General features: G+C 43.2%; 1 protein-coding gene across 3 annotated transcripts in view; it reads right to left on the reverse strand.

Annotated features, from left to right (window-relative positions):
• The window catches only part of UBE2W (ubiquitin conjugating enzyme E2W (putative)), a 52111-nt gene that overhangs the window by 17015 nt on the left and 13747 nt on the right, over nucleotides 1-21349 (reverse strand). For 2 of the 3 annotated variants that reach the window (XM_015416191.1, XM_015416193.1), the window contains exons 2-3: nucleotides 21191-21282; nucleotides 10957-11059 (exon numbers count right to left, since the gene is read on the reverse strand). In XM_015416191.1, coding sequence (XP_015271677.1) covers nucleotides 10957-11059; nucleotides 21191-21282 — 195 coding nt within the window. The remainder of the gene's footprint in view (nucleotides 1-10956; nucleotides 11060-21190; nucleotides 21283-21349) is intronic. The other variant, XM_015416192.1, reaches the window with a different exon arrangement.

The raw sequence follows: 21349 nt of genomic DNA on the forward strand, positions 1-21349 counted from the left end.
AGTCTTTGGTAAAGTTAATCAGAATTAGTTCATATCACAACTGCAGTATCTAGAGGCAGTCTGCAGAAACTGAAGTAGTCAGACAAGGGTATCTCAAACTGCTAACAGGCTATTGCTAACTTCATCTCCTATTCAGCAGTATACAGGAATCTGAGCCAAAATGTGGAAGCCATTATTACACGGATGAAATCTAGCACTCATTCCCAGTCTGTCATTTCATTCAGTTCAAAGCAAAACTCAGAGTAGATAAATGCAAGACATTAAGCTGACTAGCCCCAGTCAAAAGCAAAGTAAAATGGTCAACTGACCCTCTTGGCTCATCATCAATTATTAGAATCTCTAGTATCTCAATCATTCCTAAATCCTGGATCATTCCTAAATCTATCAAAGCATTTGGCATTCTAGGTTCCAGCAGTGATTGGGCACACTTCATCATCATACTTCAAAATGATGAGTAGGACCTTTTCCTTCCAACTAAAAGCTAGCAGCTATAGCTTAGGCACACTATTGCAGCATGCTCTATAACTGCCTAAATGTAGTAACTTGGTGAACTGTAGGGTTTAAAACAATAGAGAAGCAATGATCAGGCATACGTCACTAGAATACATGATGCTAATGATTCCACAAGAACATAAGCGAAGTCAATGCTGGATCAGGCCAATGGCCCATCTAGCCCAACACTCTGTCACACAGTGGCCAAAAATACCAGGTGCCATCAGGAGGTCCCACCAGTGGGGCCAGGACACTAGAAGGCCTCCCACTGTTGGCCCCCCCAAACTCCAAGAATACAGAGCATCATTTGCCCCAGACTGAAAGTTCCTATCTATACCTTGTGGCTAATAGCCACTGATGGACCTCTGCTCCATATGTTTATCTAATTCCTCTTGAAGTTGTCCATGCTTGTAGCCACCACCACCTCCTGTGGCAGTGAATTCCACGCATTAATCACTCTTTGGGTAAAGAAGTACTTCCTTTCATCCGTTCTAACCCGACTGCTCAGCAATTTCATTGCGTGCCCACAAGTTCTCGTATTGTGAGAAAGGGAGAAAAGTATTTCTTTCTCTACCTGCTCTATGCCATGCATAATCTTATAAACGAAGACGGAGGTCCTGTTCCTGAATCGGAGCAGTACGGGGGTAGGGATCCCACTCCCAGCCTTCGGTGGGGTGCCATTGGTGCCAGCTCTGAAGGTCAGGAGTTTGGGAGTGTTCCTGGATGCTTCCTTAACAATGGAGGCCCGGGTAGCAGCCGCTGCCAAGGCAGCTTTTTACCATCTTCGGCTGATTAGGCAGTTGGTTCCCTTCCTCGAACGCAATGATCTGGCTACAGTGATTCACGCTATGGTCACCTCGAGGTTGGACTACTGCAATGCTCTCTACATGGGGCTGCCCTTGGTGCAACTCCGGAAGCTGCAGCTGGTGCAGAATGCGGCGGCCAGGCTGCTGATGGGCCTCCCCAGGTGGGAGCAAGACTCTGCACTGGCTGCCAATAGCATTCTGGATTTGCTTCAAGGTGCTGGTTTTGACCTTTAAAGCCCTTTATGGTCAGGGACCGGCCTACCTGAGGGACTGCCTTTCCCCATATGTTCTCCAGAGAGCACTGAGATCAGGATCCCAAAACCACCTGGACCTCCCGGGCCCTAAGGAAGTCAGGTTGATGGTAACCAGGACGAGGGCTTTTTCGTTTGTAGCTCCGTCCTACTGGAACAAGTTCCCTGCCGAATTCAGGGCCCTGCAGGACCTGTCACAGTTCCGCAGGGCCGTGAAAATAGAACTTTTCAGGCAGGCGTTCCGATAGGAGCGACATTTTACCAGCAGCGCCCTGTAGCGAACTCTGATCCTATACGAGCTAATGTGGCGGTTCTGCCGAATGTGTCCCTAAATTGCACTTTAGTTTTAGCGCCATCTAATGAATGTTTTATATTTTATTGTGAATGTATACTGCTTGTCAGTTCCTGGAAGCTGCCCTGAGCCTGCCTAGCGGGGAGGGCGGGGTAAAAGTGAAATAAATAAAAATAAATAAAATAAAATAAACCACGATCATGTCACCCCTCAGTTGTTGTTTCTCGAAGCTAAAGAGTCCCAAGCACTTTAAACTTTCTTCATAGGGAAAGTGTTCCAACCCTTTGATCATTCTAGTTGCCCTTTTCTGCACTTTTTCCAATGCTATAATATCCTTTTTGAGGTGTGGTGACCAGAACTGTACACAGTATTCCAAATGAGGTTGCACCATTGATTTATACGGGGCATTATGATACTGGCTAATTTGTTTTCAATTCCCTTCCTAATAATCCCCAACACAGCATTGGCCTTTTTTATTGCAGTTGCACACTGTCTCGACATTCTCATTGAGTTATCTACTACGACTCCAAGATCTCTCTCTTGGTCAGTCTCTGCCAGTTCGGACCCCATCAACATGTATTTTTAGTTAGGTTTTGTGGCCCCAATGTGCATCACTTTGAACTTGGCCACACTGAACCCCATTTGCTACGTTGACACCCACTCGCCCATCCTTGACAGATCTCTTTGGAGTGCCTCACAATCCTCCCTGGTTCTCACCACCCTGAACAACTTCATGTCATCTGCAAATTTAGCTACTTCACTGCTTACTCCCAACTCCAAATCATTAATAAACAAGTTAAAAAGCATCGGGCCCAGTACTGATCCCTATGGTACCCCACTGCTTACCACCCTTCACTGAGAAAATTGCCCATTTATATTCACTCTGCATGTCTCTGCATGCTTCCAATAACTTTACAGACAGAGTTTATAGGTCAAAACCTGTGGTCATAAAGACATTAACACCCTTGACTCAAACCTAAGAACACTTTCAGATCACATGGACACATGAAGCTGTCCTATATTAAATCAGACCATTGGTTCATCAAGTTCAGTATTGTTTACTCAAGACTGAGAGCAGCTTTCCAGGGTCTCAGGCTGAGGTCTTTCACATCACCTACTACCTGGTCTTTTATTTTTAGCTGGGATTTCAAGGTATTGAACCTGGGACCTTCTGTATGCCAAGTAGATGCTCTACCACTGAGCCATAGCCCGTCCCTCAAGAGAGTATGACTTCTAAGAATTACAGTCACTAAACTGCACTCAGGACTCATTTCAGGTTACCTTGCCCATGCAATGCATCTATCTTGCTTATTTAAGTGAACGGTCTGAAAAGTTTGGGTACATTCTGTGCCATTTCTCTTCATCTCTAAGTTGATTCCTCTGTCAATTCTCCGATTATGATACTAATTGTGTTCCGATGCCATAAACAAAGCTGGTTTCTTTACAACATGAATCCCTAGGAAAGTCTTTGGGCTCATGCATTTCCCACCTCCTTTCTGGAGATCTGAAGGCTTCCTAGGCTTGGCTCCAAACTATACATTTTAAACATAATTTGTTAATTTTGTCTTCACAAACATAGGAAGCATAAAACCAATGTAACAATAGATTTGAGATACGGAATAATTTCACTAACTATATTAATTGAATCTTTAATGAAATCTAAAGGCTGCCTCTCCAGAGACAGGAAAGGCAGGATATAAATAAAAGGGGGAAAAATCATGAAAACCACCAGAAAGTGCCAGTAATAAAATGGTTGACGGTCCTATGAATGGACATAAAACAGCATAACAAGTCATTCAGAAGTTATAACAGCAGCAGTAATCATACAGAATATTCCATAGGGATAAGGCCATAAAAAAGCTAGCTAAAAAGGACAATATAAAGAAGCCTGTTCTGCCCTGACCCTTCCAAAGCACAAAGTCAGAACTGAGATAGGCCAGTCTCTAGTCACTACATACCTCAACTCTGTAGGTAGTGGCATAGAAAGCAGGGTTTGTGAGGAAGTTCTTAACCGGCTAGCTGAACAATACGGGAGGTTCCCAAGTCTCAAGCCATTTAGGGCTTTAAAGAATCAACAATTTGAATTGTGCCTGAAAACATAAAGTCAGCAGCACAAATACTTCAAGTACAGGGTGATATCGTGCCTCTGACAACAGCTTGGCTACTGCATTGATCCAACTGAAATTTCTGGACAGTTTCCAAGGGCATATAAAGTGCATTATAACAGTTTACCCTGAACCTGAACCGAGCACAGAGTACAGTGGCATATCATGCTTTTTAAGGAATAGCTGCAACTACCATATCAGCCAAAGATCAGCCAATAGCATGCCCCAGAGATTATCACTACTAACATATTTAGAAAGAAAAGAAGGGGAAGGAAAGGTAAATGAGAAGCTGTTAAAAAATAAAAATGAGAGAATGGATGAACAGAGTAAGCAGCAGAGCCGTAGCTACCGCAGGGCCCATGGGGCCTGGCCCCCTAGCAGTTTTTATGGGCCTCCCTCCCCGAGCCTCGGCTCCCCCTCCCCCATAGGCACCTTTACCCTGATTGCATGTTGGCCTGTTGGCAGGGAACATAAGGGTGGCACAAGCAGTAGGGGCAACAGCACAAAAAACAGAGAGCAGCCTGGGCAGGCAGCGAGCATCTTGGGCTCCCACCAGATGCTTGCTGCACCGCCCACCACCAGCAGGAAAGCCGGGCCAGGCAAGGAGGCAGGTGGGCACCTCCTTTGGCCCCAGCCCGGTGCACCCAGCTGCACCCTGGTGCACCGAGCCTGCGCACAGCACTTCCATGGCCAGCCCGGCTGCTGCTTACCTCGCCTCTCCCAACCCCAGGAGGGAGCCGAGGGTGGCTGTCAGGCTGGTCATGGTGCGGCACCACAAGGGAAGGGGCACTGGGGCTCCTCAGGGAGGGAGGGAGCCAGATGCTCCACAGTGAAGGCCTGCCCTTGCAGGGGGAGGAAGCTGCAGGCCCTCTTGATTTAATTAGCCGGTGGACCCCTCCGAAGTCCCCTCCCCAAAACATCCTTAGCTACAGGGCTGGAAAGCAGGATATGACATTTTATTTCTAGTTATATTCTAATAGCCACCAAATCTTAGGATATTTAAATCTGGTGACTGAAGCTGTGAATGGGCAAGACAGGTCTTTCTACAAACCTGAAAAGGGTCCCAGGTTTGCAGAAAAATGCGAAATCTAAAAAAACCCAAAAAACACTAAGTTTTAAAAAATTAAAATGATAAAAGGAGTGCCTGTAGCTTTAAAAACTGGATTCCCTCAGTGGCTGTTACTAGGCAACCACAGTATCCCAAGTTTGGTTCTGTCAGTAAAAGACAGAGGGTGGGGGCAGGGCCCATTCCAGGCCTATTTTGGTCTTTTAGGGAGGAATACTTGGGTCTAGGCCTGACAAGGGTTTACAGCTTCAGGTTGGGAAATTGCTGGTGATTTTGTAGTGGAGGCTAAGGAGGGCAGGATCTAGGGAGGGGAGAGGCCTCAGCTGGATATAATGCCACAAAGCCCACTCTCTAGGGCTGCCAAATGCAGCTGGGGGGCGGGGATTCCCCCGCTTCGGCACCCCGATTTCCAGCGCGCCAGAATCGGGGCCCGGGGGAAACCCCACCCCCGCGTCCGCGTCACCCGGAAGTGTTTTTTCCAGACAAGGTGCATGGACTTCCTAGCTTTTCTCAATAAAAGGATCAAGATGGGTAGCTGTGTTAGACTGTCTGTAGCAATAGAAAAGAATAAGAGTCCTTAAAGACTAACAAAATATGTGTTAAGGTATGAGCTTTCATGAGTCACTGCTCATTTCTTCATACTCTGCCACATGTTTCATTAGTCTTTAAGGTGCTACTGAACTCTTATTCTTTTCTACCGCCAATAAAAAGAGAATTTGTTTGTGACACTAGAATGTAGCTAATGCAACTTCTTTTAACTGTAACCCAATTACACCTGCATGCTGTTAATTACACAATACACTATTGTTCATGGTCCTTCTTTCAGAAAGCTAGTAAATGTTCTGTAAAGCAGTACCTGGAAAAGCTGCATTTTGTTAGCTACATATTTTTTCCTAGTTTGAAAATCTTTGTAAGTGCTTACCAAACTCACATTAAAACACAAATAGATCTGCAAAACCAAATAATGGCTCACAAATATTTCTAAACACTTAAGGAATTGTGCAATCCACTTAGTGGTAAAACACATGTAAATTTAGAAATCAGTAATTTATTCATAGCTTTCTATGATTAAGGCTGTTTTTATATTGCATACTCCATATACTAGAAGAAATTAATTCATCTTAATGAATGCAAAATCAATTTGAAGACAAGTGCATGAAGGAGGAAGAAATTAAAAACAGCACCCTTATAGCAACTGGAGTTACTCTTTAATATCATCCCCAGATACCAATTAGAGTCTAGCAAATTGTCAAGAGGCTAGTGGGAATTAATCTGGATGGAATTTATGTTCTCGCTCATTATGTTTTTTCATGTTTGTGCTATAATTTGCTCTGCACACCAGAATAGTTACTACTAAAGAAACATCTAATATTAATCCTGTATTAATTATTATAATTCCAAGCTGTGTTGTGGATATCATTATACTGAAACTGATCACTAGATTATATGAGTACATCAATAATTTTATGGACAGGATCAGTGTTATTATGAGAACTGCTGCTGAGCAATACAAGCATTGAGCAAAATGCTACTTGGGACCTATAGGTGCAGAAGCAGCTATTGCAGTGAGATCTTCAAAGTCCTAACTTTACTGTTTCACAAGGGGCATCGCTTATCTTAATGACAAAAGCACAACATGAAAAGGATGAACATATTAGTTTCAGGCCCATTTTATCTTTTTAAAAGGTACATAAACTGCACACAACACAAATAATATCTTATCTTTTTTTTTTGGGCCCCCCAAAGGGGATTTTTTAATTGCATTTTATATAAGGACTACAAACTACAATGAAAATAGGGGAGGGGAACTACAATTAAGGAGAAAGAAAAGATAACCACTACTAACTAAAAACCCAAGAGAGGAGATAATCAAATTAGCTTAAATACAAAGCCATCCCTTAAAACGCTAACAATTTTATGAACTTAGTCAGATATGCTAACGTAACTTTTAAGTCTTAAATTTAACTGTTGGAAAAAAGACCCCAAAGCATCTCATTATTAACAGTAATATTTTCAAAGGCACAATTCAGAGTCCTTCAGCCTTCATTTTTTCTTATCCTGTCTTTTCCGCAGTTTGTAAGGACTTTTAGGGGCTCTCCGAAAGAAAGTCCTCTCCGGAAGACCCCGAGTCCAGCTCGCCACTGGACTTACTGTCCTTCTCCTCTTTTTCCACCTCCTCTGGCTCTCCCAACTGGATTCTCAGAAATTCCCGTGCTTTGTAAACAGAGTCAATCTTTTCTTTTTTATCCTGAAGTTTGAAGGTTACGGCCTCTGGAATTAGCCACCTGTACGCTATTGCATTTGTTTGAAGAAAAAGGATGAAATCTTTGTATTTCTTTCTCCTTTGTCTTATTTCAAATGGGATATCTTTCAAGATCCTGACAGTATTGTCCCCCGTTTTCAAAGGTGACCCAGCTGTCACTCTCAGGATTGAATCCCTCACGTGCCTCTTCAAGAATCTCATTACTATTTCCCCAGGCAGATTATTTTTCTTTATATATCCAGAATACGACCTATAGGCCACATCCATCTCACTCATCAACAACTCCACCTTCAAATCTGTCACTGGGACCAATGCTTCGCTCATCATTTGTTTCAGATTCTCACCCTTAGTCTCTGGGACACCTTGGAAACGAAGGACCAGGTTTGCTTTCTCCATTTGTAGTTGTAAAAGCTGTTCTTCTGTAGACACTTGCTTCTTTTCCAATTTTTGTACCCTTTTCTTCACCTTTTGAGCAGTGGCGTCAACTTTTTTCACTTTCTCAGCTGTTTGTTCCGTAATTTTGAGAGTCTAATTCAATTGTGTCTGCTGAGTAGTGATACATTGGTTCATTGTTGACGACTGTTCCTTGAGATTAGTCATCTGGTCCAGCAGGGGGCGCGGGGACTCTGCCAACATTTTGGCCAGCTCGGTGGTTCCGGGCTCTCAGCTACTTTTGCTTTTAAAAGTTTCTCTTTCTCAGTCCTCTTCCCCGCCATCTTTATAGATTGTTTACTTTCGCAAAAAAAATTTAGTCTCTGAATATGCGCTCATACGCGCCTTGGTAAGTCTTTCCCAACAGATTTTATCGCTTTTACTTCTGCTCCCCCGCCCGGGTCTCGCTTTTAAATTTATGCGCAAGGGAGGGGCCCCTCCCCCGCTCGCTTTACTTCTAGTCTGTGAGGTGGGGAGCTTTCTTTTTAAATAGCAAATACGCTTTAGTCCGACTCACTGTTCACATTCGGTCATACGACCTCGCTTAGCCTCCGTTTTAGCCGTTCGATCTCCAGCACTTGTCCCAGTCAGCGTCACTAGTTCCATTCGGACACTCAGCAGGGGGACCGTCGGGACGGAGAAGCGCCTCGATTCCCCAGCATCACGCTGGCGAAGAGGCAACCTCTCATAAGTCCCCTGGCCAGAAGCCTTTCGCCAGGCTCCTGGGGGGATAGCGACGCCTGGTTCCCCCCTCCACTTTCTGCTGGTGCGCAGCTTCACCTCCGGGAGGTCTGGGAGATGAGTCTTCTCAGCGCGCCGCCATAAACTGCAACATCTTATCATTTTAATGATATGTTCCACCTTCCCAGTTTCTGCCCAAGGCAACTCACAACATATATGATTAAAATCAGACAAATAAATTTTTCAACCAGCAAGCAGCCTACAGTAGATGCAATGTAGACAGTATTTGCCATTCAAGTCTCCCATGTTTAATTCTCATTATATATATTTAAAGGAAATGCAAGTAAGTCAAAAGATATGGCAGTATCCTCAGGTTTTGATAATCAGTAGCCAACTATGTTACTTAAAACTTCACTCCTGTTTAAACCTTCATAACCATTTTCAGGTTGCAGTCAAACAGCCAAAACTCCTGACCTAGTATAACTGAAATTTATACCTGCTTTTAAGAGACATGAACATCTACCTTCAGAGAAGTGTCTTAAACAACCTAGCCCACAAGTAAATGTGCTGTAAACAGAAATACCACATTTGTACAAAATATTGTTGGTCCTTGGGGAACCATATCGGAACATACTTTTAGCTAAACTATTCTTCTTACTCTTTCTCCACAAGTCCTTAATATTTACTGGATCTCTTCTGAAGGTACACTGCCAGTTTATTTTTGTTGGGGAGGGAAGCACTCATAAGTGGGCAAGAACATCATGGACCAAGTACTTATATTTGGATTTGGAAAGTGAGGGGTGAGATTGAAGAATTAATCTCTGAGAAGCACCTTCCGCCCTGTTGCCAGAGGCGCTGCCTTTTACTATTGGGTAGCCCCATAGCAAGGGCACCCCACTTCTAACCTGATCCAGAGACCCACAAAATTCAGGCCAAGGAAGGCACTCTTGGTTCTGAAACACAGAGCTAGCCACAGCTCTGAAAAAGGGGTCTCCATTTTCAGGTGACAGGCAACCTCAGAGCAAGCCTCCAGTCTTCCCCCTCCACCCAGCAGAGATTATGCTTATGGAATGACAATGGGTTCCATCCGGTAAAGTATCTACATTTCTAAAGTCTATTTAATTCTTTGTCTGAATACTTATCTTTTCTACTCTGTCCATCAAGATACGGGGATAAACCAATCAAACATTCAAATTATTAACGATCCTTCCTGACGCTAATCAGGGACGCCTCCCACCTTTTGTTTACCCTGGCCAGGACCATTAGAGATCAGATAATCCATTTAACTAGCCACCCAGCACCTGGCTTCTATTGTTAAATCCAGACCCTGCCCCTCTGGAAGCTCATTGGTCACATCTAGGCCTTGCCCATCCTGATGCCACACACCCCTGGGACTCATCATTGGCCCAGGAAATCTATTGTTCTCACCTGAGACCAGCCCCCAGGACCAGGCATTGGTCTGCATTGTCTTCCATAGGGTATATCCCAGTGTAACCATGGCCTCAGAGTGTGTGTTTTCTGTCATAATCCACAATGGCAGTCCACCCCTAAACTCTCTGAGTTTAGGCCACAATTCATGGACCTCTGCACATCTGGACATGTTGTATCACCCCGCTATAAGCTATCTCTATAAACCCTCATCTTCCTGCAAATATAACTGTGTTGCATTAATCTACCTTAACTTCTTAGTCTTGTGTGTCTGTGAATGTTGTGTATTATTGAGTGAAGTGTGTCAGTAAACTATCATTATTATTAAGGAAGTTTTGCCTCAGCCTTTCATTGGGAACCTCGGAAACAGTGCCATCCTCCGTAAACATAGACGGAAGAATCCCGATAATAATAACTGTACCGGTTGTTTCCATTAAGGAGCAATTTGGCTAACAGCCCCCTCCCTCAATTTACAATCCCAGCTACTTAGTATGTTGTCAGGTCTCAACTGATACAGCTGTATTTGGGGAAACTTTGTCGAGGGGAAATAAATCCAACAGAATGCTGCATTTATTTATATGTTGCCTCTCCAGGGACCTGTTGCATCACAGCAATTGTCTTTAATTAAAAGTGTAATAGTTTAAATTCTAAGTAACTTTGAGAGCCAATAAAAAACGCTCAATGAGTCAGAACAAAAACCTTAATCAGCTGTCATTCTATATTTATAAAAAAGTAAAGGTAAAGGTTCCCTTGCTCGAAAGCCAGTTGAGTCCGACTCTACGGTTGCGGTGCTCATCTCCGTTTCAAAGCCGAAGAGCCAGCGCTGTCTGAAGACGTTTCCGTGGCCATGTGGCCGGCATGACTAAACACCAAGGTGCACGGAACGCTGTTACCTTCCCACCGAAGTGGTACCTATTTATCTACTTGCAATTTCTTGCTTTCGAACTGCTAGGTTGGCAGGAGCTGGAACTAGAGACGGGAGCTCACTCCGTCATGTGGCACACTCGGGTCTCGAACTACTGAACTACTGACCTTCCACAGCCTGCAGTTCAGCATCTTAACCATTTGAGCCACCGCAGCTCCTTTCTATATTCATAGCAGTTTTAAAACTCAAGCTAAACAAACAATAGTGCAAATTACCTGAGGAGAGTCAAATGGATATCGACTACTGAATTTAAACAGCAGCTGAAATTTCTCCCCTTCATATAATGTTCCAGGAGCACCTTCCATGTCTACGATCCACCTTTGGAAATAGAAAGGATTACAAATGTGAAAAAAGTACAAGAACATCTCTTAAAGCACGATCACAAATTCAGAGAATGGTCTGATTAATGCCACACATCACCTAGAGTTTGACTGCTTGTTTGCAAACAACTGTTCTTCATACCCTGTAGGAAAACATTAACCTTGGAGTTTCAAAATAGCAGTTTTCAATCTTGCAATAATGTTGAAGACAGGACAAACCCCCCCCCCCCAAATCTGAATTGTGGCTTCAGTTTATCATACCCCAATAGCTATGTCATTCCTCAAAATCTCAGATCTGTAATGCAGTCTCAGACTACTGCTGATTTCAGGCTACCCACCAGTACCAGACGTTCAGAGAAATAAAAAGGCTAATTCTAATCTTAGCAAAAATTGACAGAAGAAAAAGTTAACGAACTACTGCTGAATCATTTTGGCAAGAGGTTGCTGATAGATGTTATTGTTAGTCAGAGGCTGTAAAAAATCTTGCCCTACTTTGCAGTTCACATCAGTACACCTAACCTAGTGTGGTTGACATCTTAATCTTTAAAAGTTTTTTGCTCTATTTCAGTCTTTTTAAACTCTATACACATTTTATTAACCACTCCTTTTAAATTCCACTAGGGGTGTGCATTCAGCTTTATGTCAATATTTATCAGGTATTCTTTCAGATGGATGTAGAGGGAGGTGTATTTTCGGCTATCGAGCACAGCCAATCCTGATAATCTCAAAAAAAATCGGGATTATCTGGGAAAGGACAGCCACAGTTAAACAGCATTTAAGGAGAGTGTGTCCCCTTTAAACACTGCTTTGGGTAAAGGTGCAGCTTCACGAATGCATTTAAAGGGATCACAACACCTTTAAATGCCTTCAGCTCTATTATAGCCTATGGGGACCATTATAGTCAATGATCTCCATAGGCTATAATGGGGAATCTATCTGGGAGTATGTGGGGGTCTGGGGGGGGCTGTTTGAAGGTGTCCCCATCCTCCATTATTTCCAATGGAGGAAAAAAACAGAAAAAAACAGGGTCTGATGTCAAACCAGAGAGTCTCTACAGTAAAAACCAAAGGGGGCATTTCTGCAGAAACAGTGCCACTGTTGCAATGCCAGCTCAACAAATCCAAGTAAGGGTTGTTGTTGTTTTTTCGCAAGCCAGTGCATGTACAGAGTCCCCAGCAGAACCAATGCCACTGTGGCAATGACAACTCTACAATTCCAAGCTGGGGGAGGGGCATCTGCAAGCCTAGCACAGCCAGTGCATGTACAGAGTGCCCAGCAGAACCAGTGCATATACAAAGTGCCCAGCAATACCAATGCCACTGGCGCAATGCCAGCTCAACAAATCCAAGCAAGGTACCAAGCCCAGCATAGCCAGCGCAATGCCGAGCAGTACCAGTGCAATGTACTAGTGCCCAGCAAAACCCAGTGCTTTTCCTTAAAAGCTTTTATTTCTCCTCCATTGAAAACAATAGAGGGGATACCTTCTTTGGGCACTCTGTACATGCACTGGTTCTGCTGGGCACTCTGTACATGCACTGATTCTGCTGGGCAATCTGTACATGCACTGTCTGTGCTGTGCTTGTAAACCCCCCCTCCCTCCCCGGCTTGGATCTGTTGAACTGGCATTTACACAATAGCACTGGTTTTGCTGGGCTAGGGGAAACCCCCCACACACACACCTTCAGTTTCTACTGCAGAGACTCTCTAGTTTGACATCATCTAGTTTGACTTTTTTTTGCTCCCCCCACCATTTTTGTGCACACCCTAACAACAACTCCAAAATCAGGTTAATTTGGCAAGATTACTGAATCTGTATGGCAGTTCCTGTCACAACAGTTTTTTATCTCTCTACCAACCAGATCCTTGGGCTTTTTCTGTTGCACTCCTGCAGCTATGACTCCCACAGGTGAGGCTGTAAAACTAAGTTACTTAAGAGGGTTTTGGGGCATTCTTTATCTATCTATATATCTACACAGTATTCTCTACACATGCGCAGAGAACGTACTTACTGATCACCCAAGGGAAGCCACGCTGCTGCCTGCACCAGCACTATGAACGCCAGGAAAAGCTGTTGGTGTCGCAAGGACACGCTGCCGCACAAACCGTCAGGGGGAGAAGCCTCGGCTGGGAGTCAGACAAGGCTGGGGGGGGGAGTGTCACAGCCACTGCTGGGGGGGGGGGGGGAAGCTTCACCGGCTTCACCGGGCCCAGCAGCTGGCAGCCAGACAGGGCTACCCATCATTGCTGCTGGCTGGCCTGGGTGGGAAGGGAAAAATGGGGGAGGGTAGCGGCAGCAGCGGGGCCAGGAGTTGCCCAGGCTGCATCCAGGATCTGTTTGGGAGGGAGAGGCTGCTGGCTGGCCTGGGTGAGAAAGGAGGGATGGGGGAGGGTAGCGGCAGTGGGGATTGTCCAAGCTTCATTCAGGCTCTGATGGGAGGGGGGCTGCATGCAGGATCTGTTTGGGAGGGAGAAGCTGCTGGCTCGCCTGGGTAGAAAGGGGAGGATCGGGGAGATCCTGGGGACTTCATTTCTTCCTCTCTCCCCATCTATTTGCTTCCCCCCCTTCTTTCAATTTCTTTTTTCCCTTTCATTCATTCAGTTCCTTTCCATTTCCTTCCATTTGTTTCTTCCCCTTTCTTTCACTGCAGGGGCTCCGAATGTGCCTGTAATGACTCCTTATTTTACTGTGTGTGTGTTCCTTTAAATGTTTGGTTGGAGTGCAGTGATAGCAGAGTAGAATGATTGAGGGAAACAAGTGTGCTGTGATTGGTGGATGACAGAGTGTGGGAGGAGTTGTTTGGAAGGAATCTCTGTGTGTCTTGAAGTCAGTTGTGAAAAGTCAGATAGAGAAATCAGTTCGATTTATTCAGTTAGTGAGTTCAGTCAGTGGTGGATATTATCATTCCGCATGGAATTTTAAAGAGTGCAGCATATATGTCTTCAAAAGTGAAACTCTAAAGATCTGAAAGAAAGTCAGAAGTGTCAGAAGAAAAAGAAAAGGGGAAAAAGGACTGTGTGTAATACATTTGCTAGACCTATTTACAAGTCCCTTATTCCCAAACAGTTACAGATAACCAGCATCTTATTTTGTTCTTATTTCAATAAATCCTATTTTGTTTAAGTTTATCCCAGAATTCAGTTCAACCCTTCCTCAGAACCACATAGAACTTTGAAAGCCAGACCCTGGGTCGCATTACCAGCAGAAGAAACAGAGAGAAGGTTTGGAATTCCTTAAATTCCTGGTGGCAGCAGAAACTACCCAGTATAAAACACAAAGAGAAAATTGAAAGTGATAAACAATCCTCCCCAAATAAGAGGATGCCACAGTGCCATTGTATGTGTTCTAGAGGCTGGATAGGCAACTGTGGAGGGAAGTTCCAGAACAATCTTTTGAAATTGGGAGCTGTCCCTTATTGCTGAGTGTAGTCTCAGACTGGAGGAATAGAAAAGGAGCTGCGGTCTTTCTCGGCCAAGCGGTCGGAAATTGAGGCTCTCGCCATGCCCTTGCTGCGTGAGCGACCCCGCACGGGGTTTAGCGGAGCCACCAGACGTCACCGAGTGATAAAGCGAACAACCGATGAAATGAAAAAAGAAAAGATCGGCTAAACTGAGTTGTCAAATGCGGAGAAAAGGAATTAAGAGCGCTCCCCCCCTACAGTGGAAAAAGCGAGGAGGCGAACCCTCTAACTTCGTAAGCGAGAAAACAAAGGGGGGGGGAATAGACTGTGCGAATAGTGGTGATTTCTCTTGATGCATGTGGAGTAAAGCGAGAAAAAATTCTGTTTCTTTGGAGTGCGTTTTAAGAACTTTATTAAAAGTAAACAAAAATAACAAGATGTCGGAGCTGGGCTAAAAGACAAGCGGAGAAGGGAGGAACTTCCGTTCTGGGCGTTTGCTTTTTCGTGAGAGCCGGCTGATTAATGTTTGGATTGTTTATTGTTGCAACTCTGACGGGGGAACTGTGAGGAAAGTTGAACTGTGACAGCGAGAAAGTGCCGTACAAGCGCTTTTAAAAGTCAACAGTTGCGGAGGAAGATCCAGCAAAGAGAATGGGAGCGTTTAAAAGCGAAACCGGAATTAAATAAAAAGAAAAAACCATTCTCAAAGCTAGAGATCTTTTGAAAAGGCATGAAAGAGTGAAGATTTACAGCATATAAACTGAAAGCGTTAACAGCGACCCGAAGGAGGATTGGAAAAGCCGGAGAGAGGGAAACAGAAGAAGCTCCTCCATGAAATTGGGAACTTAAAAGAAGCCAGCACGCGAAGGAACGGTTCTGAATACGCCATGAGGAAACTTTAATAACAGAGCATCAGAAGAACAGTACTAACACATTAACATAGATAACACCTTTAACTGGTTTGAAGAAAGAAGTTTGACTGCACACAGAAGAAGCCTAAGAAGATAATTTGGACATTACTAACAGATTAATTTACAAGTTAATATATCACTCACCTTTCTCTTTCTCCCACTATATACCCTCCCCATTTTTCTATTTAAGTGAAATGCCTCTCCTTTTTAGGAGAGTTAATAAAGCCTTTTACTAAAAAAAAGAAAAGAAAAGGAGCTGCGGTGGCTCAAATGGTTAAGACGCTGAACTGCAGACTGTGGAAGGTCAGTAGTTCAGTAGTTTGAGACCCGGGTGCCACATGATGGAGTGAGCTCCCGTCTCTAGTTCCAGCTCCTGCCAACCTAGCAGTTCGAAAGCAAGAAATTGCAAGTAGATAAATAGGGACCACTTTGGTGGGAAGGTAACAGCGTTCCGTGCGCCTTGGTGCTTAGTCATGCCGGCCACATGACCACGGAAACGTCTTCGGACAGCGCTGGCTCTTCGGCTTTGAAACGGAGATGAGCACCGCAACCCTAGAGTCGGATTCGACTGGCTTTCGAGCAAGGGAACCTTTACCTTTAAACTGAAATTCAATACATTGTGCAACACAGCGTCTGAAAATTGATACTACTGCCTCTCTAAGACATATTTACTTAGTTCAGAATTCTGATTGACATCCAGGGTGATGCAGGGGTTACAGTGCCAGACTAGGATCTGGGAGACCCAAGTTCAAATCCTTATTCTACCCATGAAAGCTTGCTGGGTGACCTTGGGCCAGTCAAACTCTCAGCCTAACTAATTTCACAGGGTTGCTATGAGGATAAAATGGAAGAGAGGAGAAACACGTAATCCACTTTGGGTCCTCACTGGGAGAAAGTGTATAAATGAAGTAAATAGAAATAAATTATGGCCCATTCTGGATGGCTGTCTTCATAATTCGGAGTAATTTCACTAGAAAATGGCAAATAAGTTCATTTTGATTGAGGGATAGTATACAGATTAGGCCTGATGAGTCCTTGTCAGAGGATGAGGACGCCATGGTGGCTTATCCCAAAGAGGTCAAAACCCTGGCAGATCCTGGACCCTCAAGGGACACACAGCTAGCCTTGGCTGTCAGGCCAGAAGCCAAATGGCCTATCGGCATAAACCAGAGTCAGAGACTGGGATTGCTGAGAACACCCATCCATTACCAGAGACCCCACAGTCACTGTCAGAACTCCAGGAGCAGAAAGTACAGAAAACTAGGGTGGAAGCTTAGAAGGCAGATTGTATAGTTGGCTGCCAAGGCCTCTGCTCATGAGGCATCGCAGGATACTGAACTAAGTCCCGCTATAAGTACCTATAGACCTCAGGCAATGCTACACCTGCAGTCACTAGTTCCTATAAATAGCCTCAGTTAGGCTCTGGCTGTTGTGGGATCAACAGCACTGCAAGACAGTGCCTGCAATTGCTGTGTGCCTTGACTCACTCCCGCCTGCCTTGATCCTGGCCATGTGGACTTCTGGCTGTCCCAACGCCTAGGTGCAAGCAGTACAGATGGAATAGAAATATTGAATATGTAAATGTTGCTGTAACGATTCCATGTTTTACTGTGTGTGTGTGTGTGTTTAAAAGTTGGTTGGCATGGCTGTGTGGGACAATCTAGAATGCTGAAACAGGCAAGTTGTGTGATTGGTGAGTGACAGAGGGGGGAGGGGTTTTTGGAATGGATGCTGTGTGGATGATTTGAATGTCTATCAGGAGTGACTGTTAGGGTTGAGACAGTTTATGATGACAGTTGAAAAAGACAGTTAGTGAGATGACAGTTGAGTAAAACAGTGGAGTTAAACAGTTGATGAGTCAGAGCAGAGTGTGCTGTGTAAAAGAGTTAATATGAGTTTTGTCCTGAGGTCTCTGTGTGAGAAGTTTTCCTGTGTGAAATATAAGAGTGAAGTCTCTGTGTGAAGCAGACGGTTAAGTTCTGTGTTATAAGAGTAACAGTGTTGAAAGCTGAGAGTCCCTAAGAAAAGTACAGTGAAAAGAGTTATAAAGTTGCCTATGAAATATCCCTGTCAGTGGAGAGAGACTTGGGAGAGACACCAAGCATTTGGTCAAATCATTCCCAGTACTGTTTACCTTGTTCACCCTCGTGTTTATACTTTCGTTAAATAAATCCTATTTACTTCAAGTTTACCAGATAAGTAAAGAATCCTTCCTCAGACCACATAGTTCCTCGAAAGGCCTAGACCCCGCACTACAATACCAACCCCAGAAGCAAAGAGAAGAATTGGAATTTATTAAAATTCCTGGTGGCAGCCAGTTTACCCTTAGAGCAAACATAAAGAACATTTTAAAAGTAAAACTAGACCTCCCCAAATAAGAGGTCGTCACAGTTGCAAACTGTACTTGTGGTTTTTAAAGTAACATTTAAACCCTGATTACTTCCTTGTGAAATCCAAAATCCTGACCAACACCAATCCTGTGCGAAAAAGGCAAATTCCCCTATTATATATATGTAATACCTTGCAACTGTAGACAACCACAGTGGACCTTCAGTGTAAAACAGAGCCCCACCTCAATTCCCATGTTCCTGTCCTCCTCACTGAGTTCCTTAGTACACATCACACCATTGTTGTCAGTAGCACAGACTTTCTCATATCCCTAGCTATCCTGAATATTCTACTTCAGTCTCATGTTCTCACTGGCTGTTAAGAATGTGTGTATCTACATTTCTTTCAAGCTCCAAGTTTCCCTGTGTCTTGGCTTATCAGGAAACAGAAGGATCTTGTGTATGCACAAGTTTCTTGCGTATATCCCCTACCAACACCAAATCTCACCAATCCTAATTCAAATTGGAACAAAACTGATGCTCCGCCCAACACTTAATTTGTGCTAGAATCCACTAAACACTAGAATCCATTTCAATATTACAGCCAAATAAGGGACTGTGTGAAAGTGATCGTGTACACCATCCATATGTTTTGTTACTGAATAACTACAACTTATTGGGCCAATTATTCCCAATGTTTCAAGAGTCTCTCTCATGAAAAATTGTCTTTAAAATTAAGGCAGTTGAATCAATATTGGTGCTCAAAAAACTTCTGCCAGTGTCTGTCAAGGCAGTATAGAAAAGGGAAGAAGTCCAGTAGCATCTTAAAAACTAACAAAATATGTGGCAGAGTATGAGCTTTCATGAGTCACTGCTCACTTCTTCAGATCTGAGGAAGTATATAATCTATCTTGAGCTCAGGCAGTATATAATTGCTCCAATATTAAAGATAAACAGATTCATCTACCTTAAGGGAAGACACCTTGAAAAACAGTATTGCTTGAAATATATGAGAAATTAAAAAAATATATTTTTATAGGAGCGGTCTTCCAACACTTTTTTATAGTCCCCCCCCCATTTGTTCTGATTTTGTGATGAGGTTCTATCATGGGCTAAAACAGGGGACTCCCAAACGGGTAACCTGCAAACTAACAGCAACTCAAAGGCTGCTGCAGGAAAACTCATGTATTCACTAGAAAACACAGGAAAAGATGGAAAAAACTGTTCGACCCCCCTTTTAAAAAGTTTTTATTTCATAGGATTTCATAAAGGTAAAGGTTCCCTTGCTAGTGCATCAGAAAACACATTGAAAACCAGTTCAATGTTATAGTGGAAGTAACTATGAATACCTTATTAGGATTACTTGCCAATACATTATTAGAACTATAACAACTCAGCCAGTTACAGTACCTAGGTGCGACTATATCATCGTACTAAAACACATTTTTAGCTAGTACTTTGAGAATAATAAGACATTAGGTGACTAATCGTTTTATCAGCTCCCATCCTTCAAAAGACGGGGAAGTTAAATCAGTCTCCTTCCCTTGAGGATAACAGTCCCTGCTCCCACATGGAGACAGTTCCATTGTCATGTTGCCTAGGCATGTCAAATGGGAAGCAAGGCCTGTCAATCATACCCATTGTCATGTTGCCTAGGCGGACTTGAGAGGAACATATTCTCTCTACTTAAAAAGGACTTGTGGACCCCCTGGAGTACCCTCACAGAACCTGAATGTATATTCTTGAGGAAATAGATGCATGTTTCTAACATAATAAGTTGAATATACAAGTTAATGGCCTGTTAGGAAACTGCAAGAGGAACAACTGGGGATCTCCCCACTGCCATACACCGGATTTTGTATATTTCTAGAGACTAGAGGAGGCCAATTTTCCTTCTCCTTCTTTCCCATATAATAGATTCTCAACTGCTCTCAAAATCCCATGCCTCCTGGTCATGGTCAGTTGTCAAGAGACCAGAAAGTTTTTTATTGGCATACCTAGCATACCTAAAAGCACATGCTATAAGTCACTTTGTGTTACCAACTCCAGCTTCAGAAATTCCTGAGATTTGGGAGGGATGCCTGGGAAGGGTGGAGCTTGGGAAGGGGATGGGACCTAGCAGGGATGTGATGACACAGAGTTCATCCTTCAAAGCTGCTGTTTTCTTCAGGTAAATGGATCTCTGGAGATCAGCTGTAATTCCAAGAGAACTCCAGGCCTCATCCGTAGGTTGGTAACCAAATCTTGCATATAAAACAACTAGAACAGAGTCCTACTGTGCATAAAGTTCTTGTGAGCAGAGTGTTACTGAATCCTGGTGAAAACTGGGCTATGTAAAATTAAAGCAGTTACAAACCAGTTACTTTTATTTAGATGACCTAAATTCTCTTTTAGCTCCAGAGATTTCAAAAACAAATATCAGACTTGCAATACGTGAATTAGTAATAAAAGAAATAGGAGGAAATTTTTCCTTATAATCTTTTGAAAGGGAAAGCATGTGGCCTCAGGAGCATGAAATACTTGTCTAATTACATGTTCTCTGTCTACAACTTAATGACATCCAATTTGTCTCTTATTGTCATTAGTGTTTTCTGGAATAACTTGGAAATGTGTAAGAAGGCGCAAAATACCGTATTTTTTGGACCATAAGACTCACTTTTTCTTCCAAAAAAAGTGGGAGGAAAAGTGAGTGCGTCTTATGGACCGAAAGTTCAGAATATTTTTCCCCCCTGTTTTCCTCCTTTAAAAACGAGGTGCGTCTTAAGGTCAGGTGCGTCTTATGGTCCGAAAAATACGTACTTTTAGAAGTAAGAAGCAGAAAACACAAACAAAGTTACCAACTGATTCATCAAGCTTAGAAGAAAAAGCTCATGTCAAATGGGAAGCAAGGCCTGTCAATCATACCCATGATTTGCACCACTGGGTAGAAGGTGGGATGCAACTGTTCCCACTGGATAAATTAGGCAGAAAACTATCTGTATATTTTACCTTCCATCTCTAGATTTTTAAAAAAGGAAGTCAAGAATCTGGGCCAGGCAGTATGTCCAGATTCCAGGAAAAAACACAGACAAGTGGTCAGTATGGAGACCCTATTTGTAGGATTCTTCAAACAAGTCAACAAAAGTATTCAAGCAGAATTTCTACAATATAGTGCAATTCCTGTATGGGGCTTCTCCTCCCTCCTGATTACTTCTATTATTATTTCATTACCTTGCATCCAATAGACAAGAAGTAAAACACTTTAAAAATAGCCTGTTCCAATTACAATTTGGGACTCGACTCAGACCAAACAGCCACAATGTTAAATAAAAACATTTTTAGTCGCCTCCATTCTGTAGCTTCCATACCACAGAGATATACTATGCTATAATTAGGAGTATCACTAATGCACATATGTGCATCATATACTGCTTTATTTTACATTTTTAAACAGTATATTGATAGGAAAATATTATTCACTTGGAACAAAACTTATGAAGAAGTAGACACTCACTGTGTAATTGAATTTTGTACACTCTTTTCATTCAAAGTCATTCCGGGAGGTGGGTCATTCTGTAAAGCCAATAGCTCTTTCTGTAGCCTCTTCTAAAAAAGAAATTATTTCATGAAAGCATACATTCCTTAAGATTGCACACTTTTAATATATTACCGC

Source organism: Gekko japonicus, unplaced genomic scaffold, assembly GCF_001447785.1.
Source record: "Gekko japonicus isolate JY-2015 unplaced genomic scaffold, Gekko_japonicus_V1.1 scaffold520, whole genome shotgun sequence".
Lineage (NCBI taxonomy): Eukaryota > Metazoa > Chordata > Lepidosauria > Squamata > Gekkonidae > Gekko > Gekko japonicus.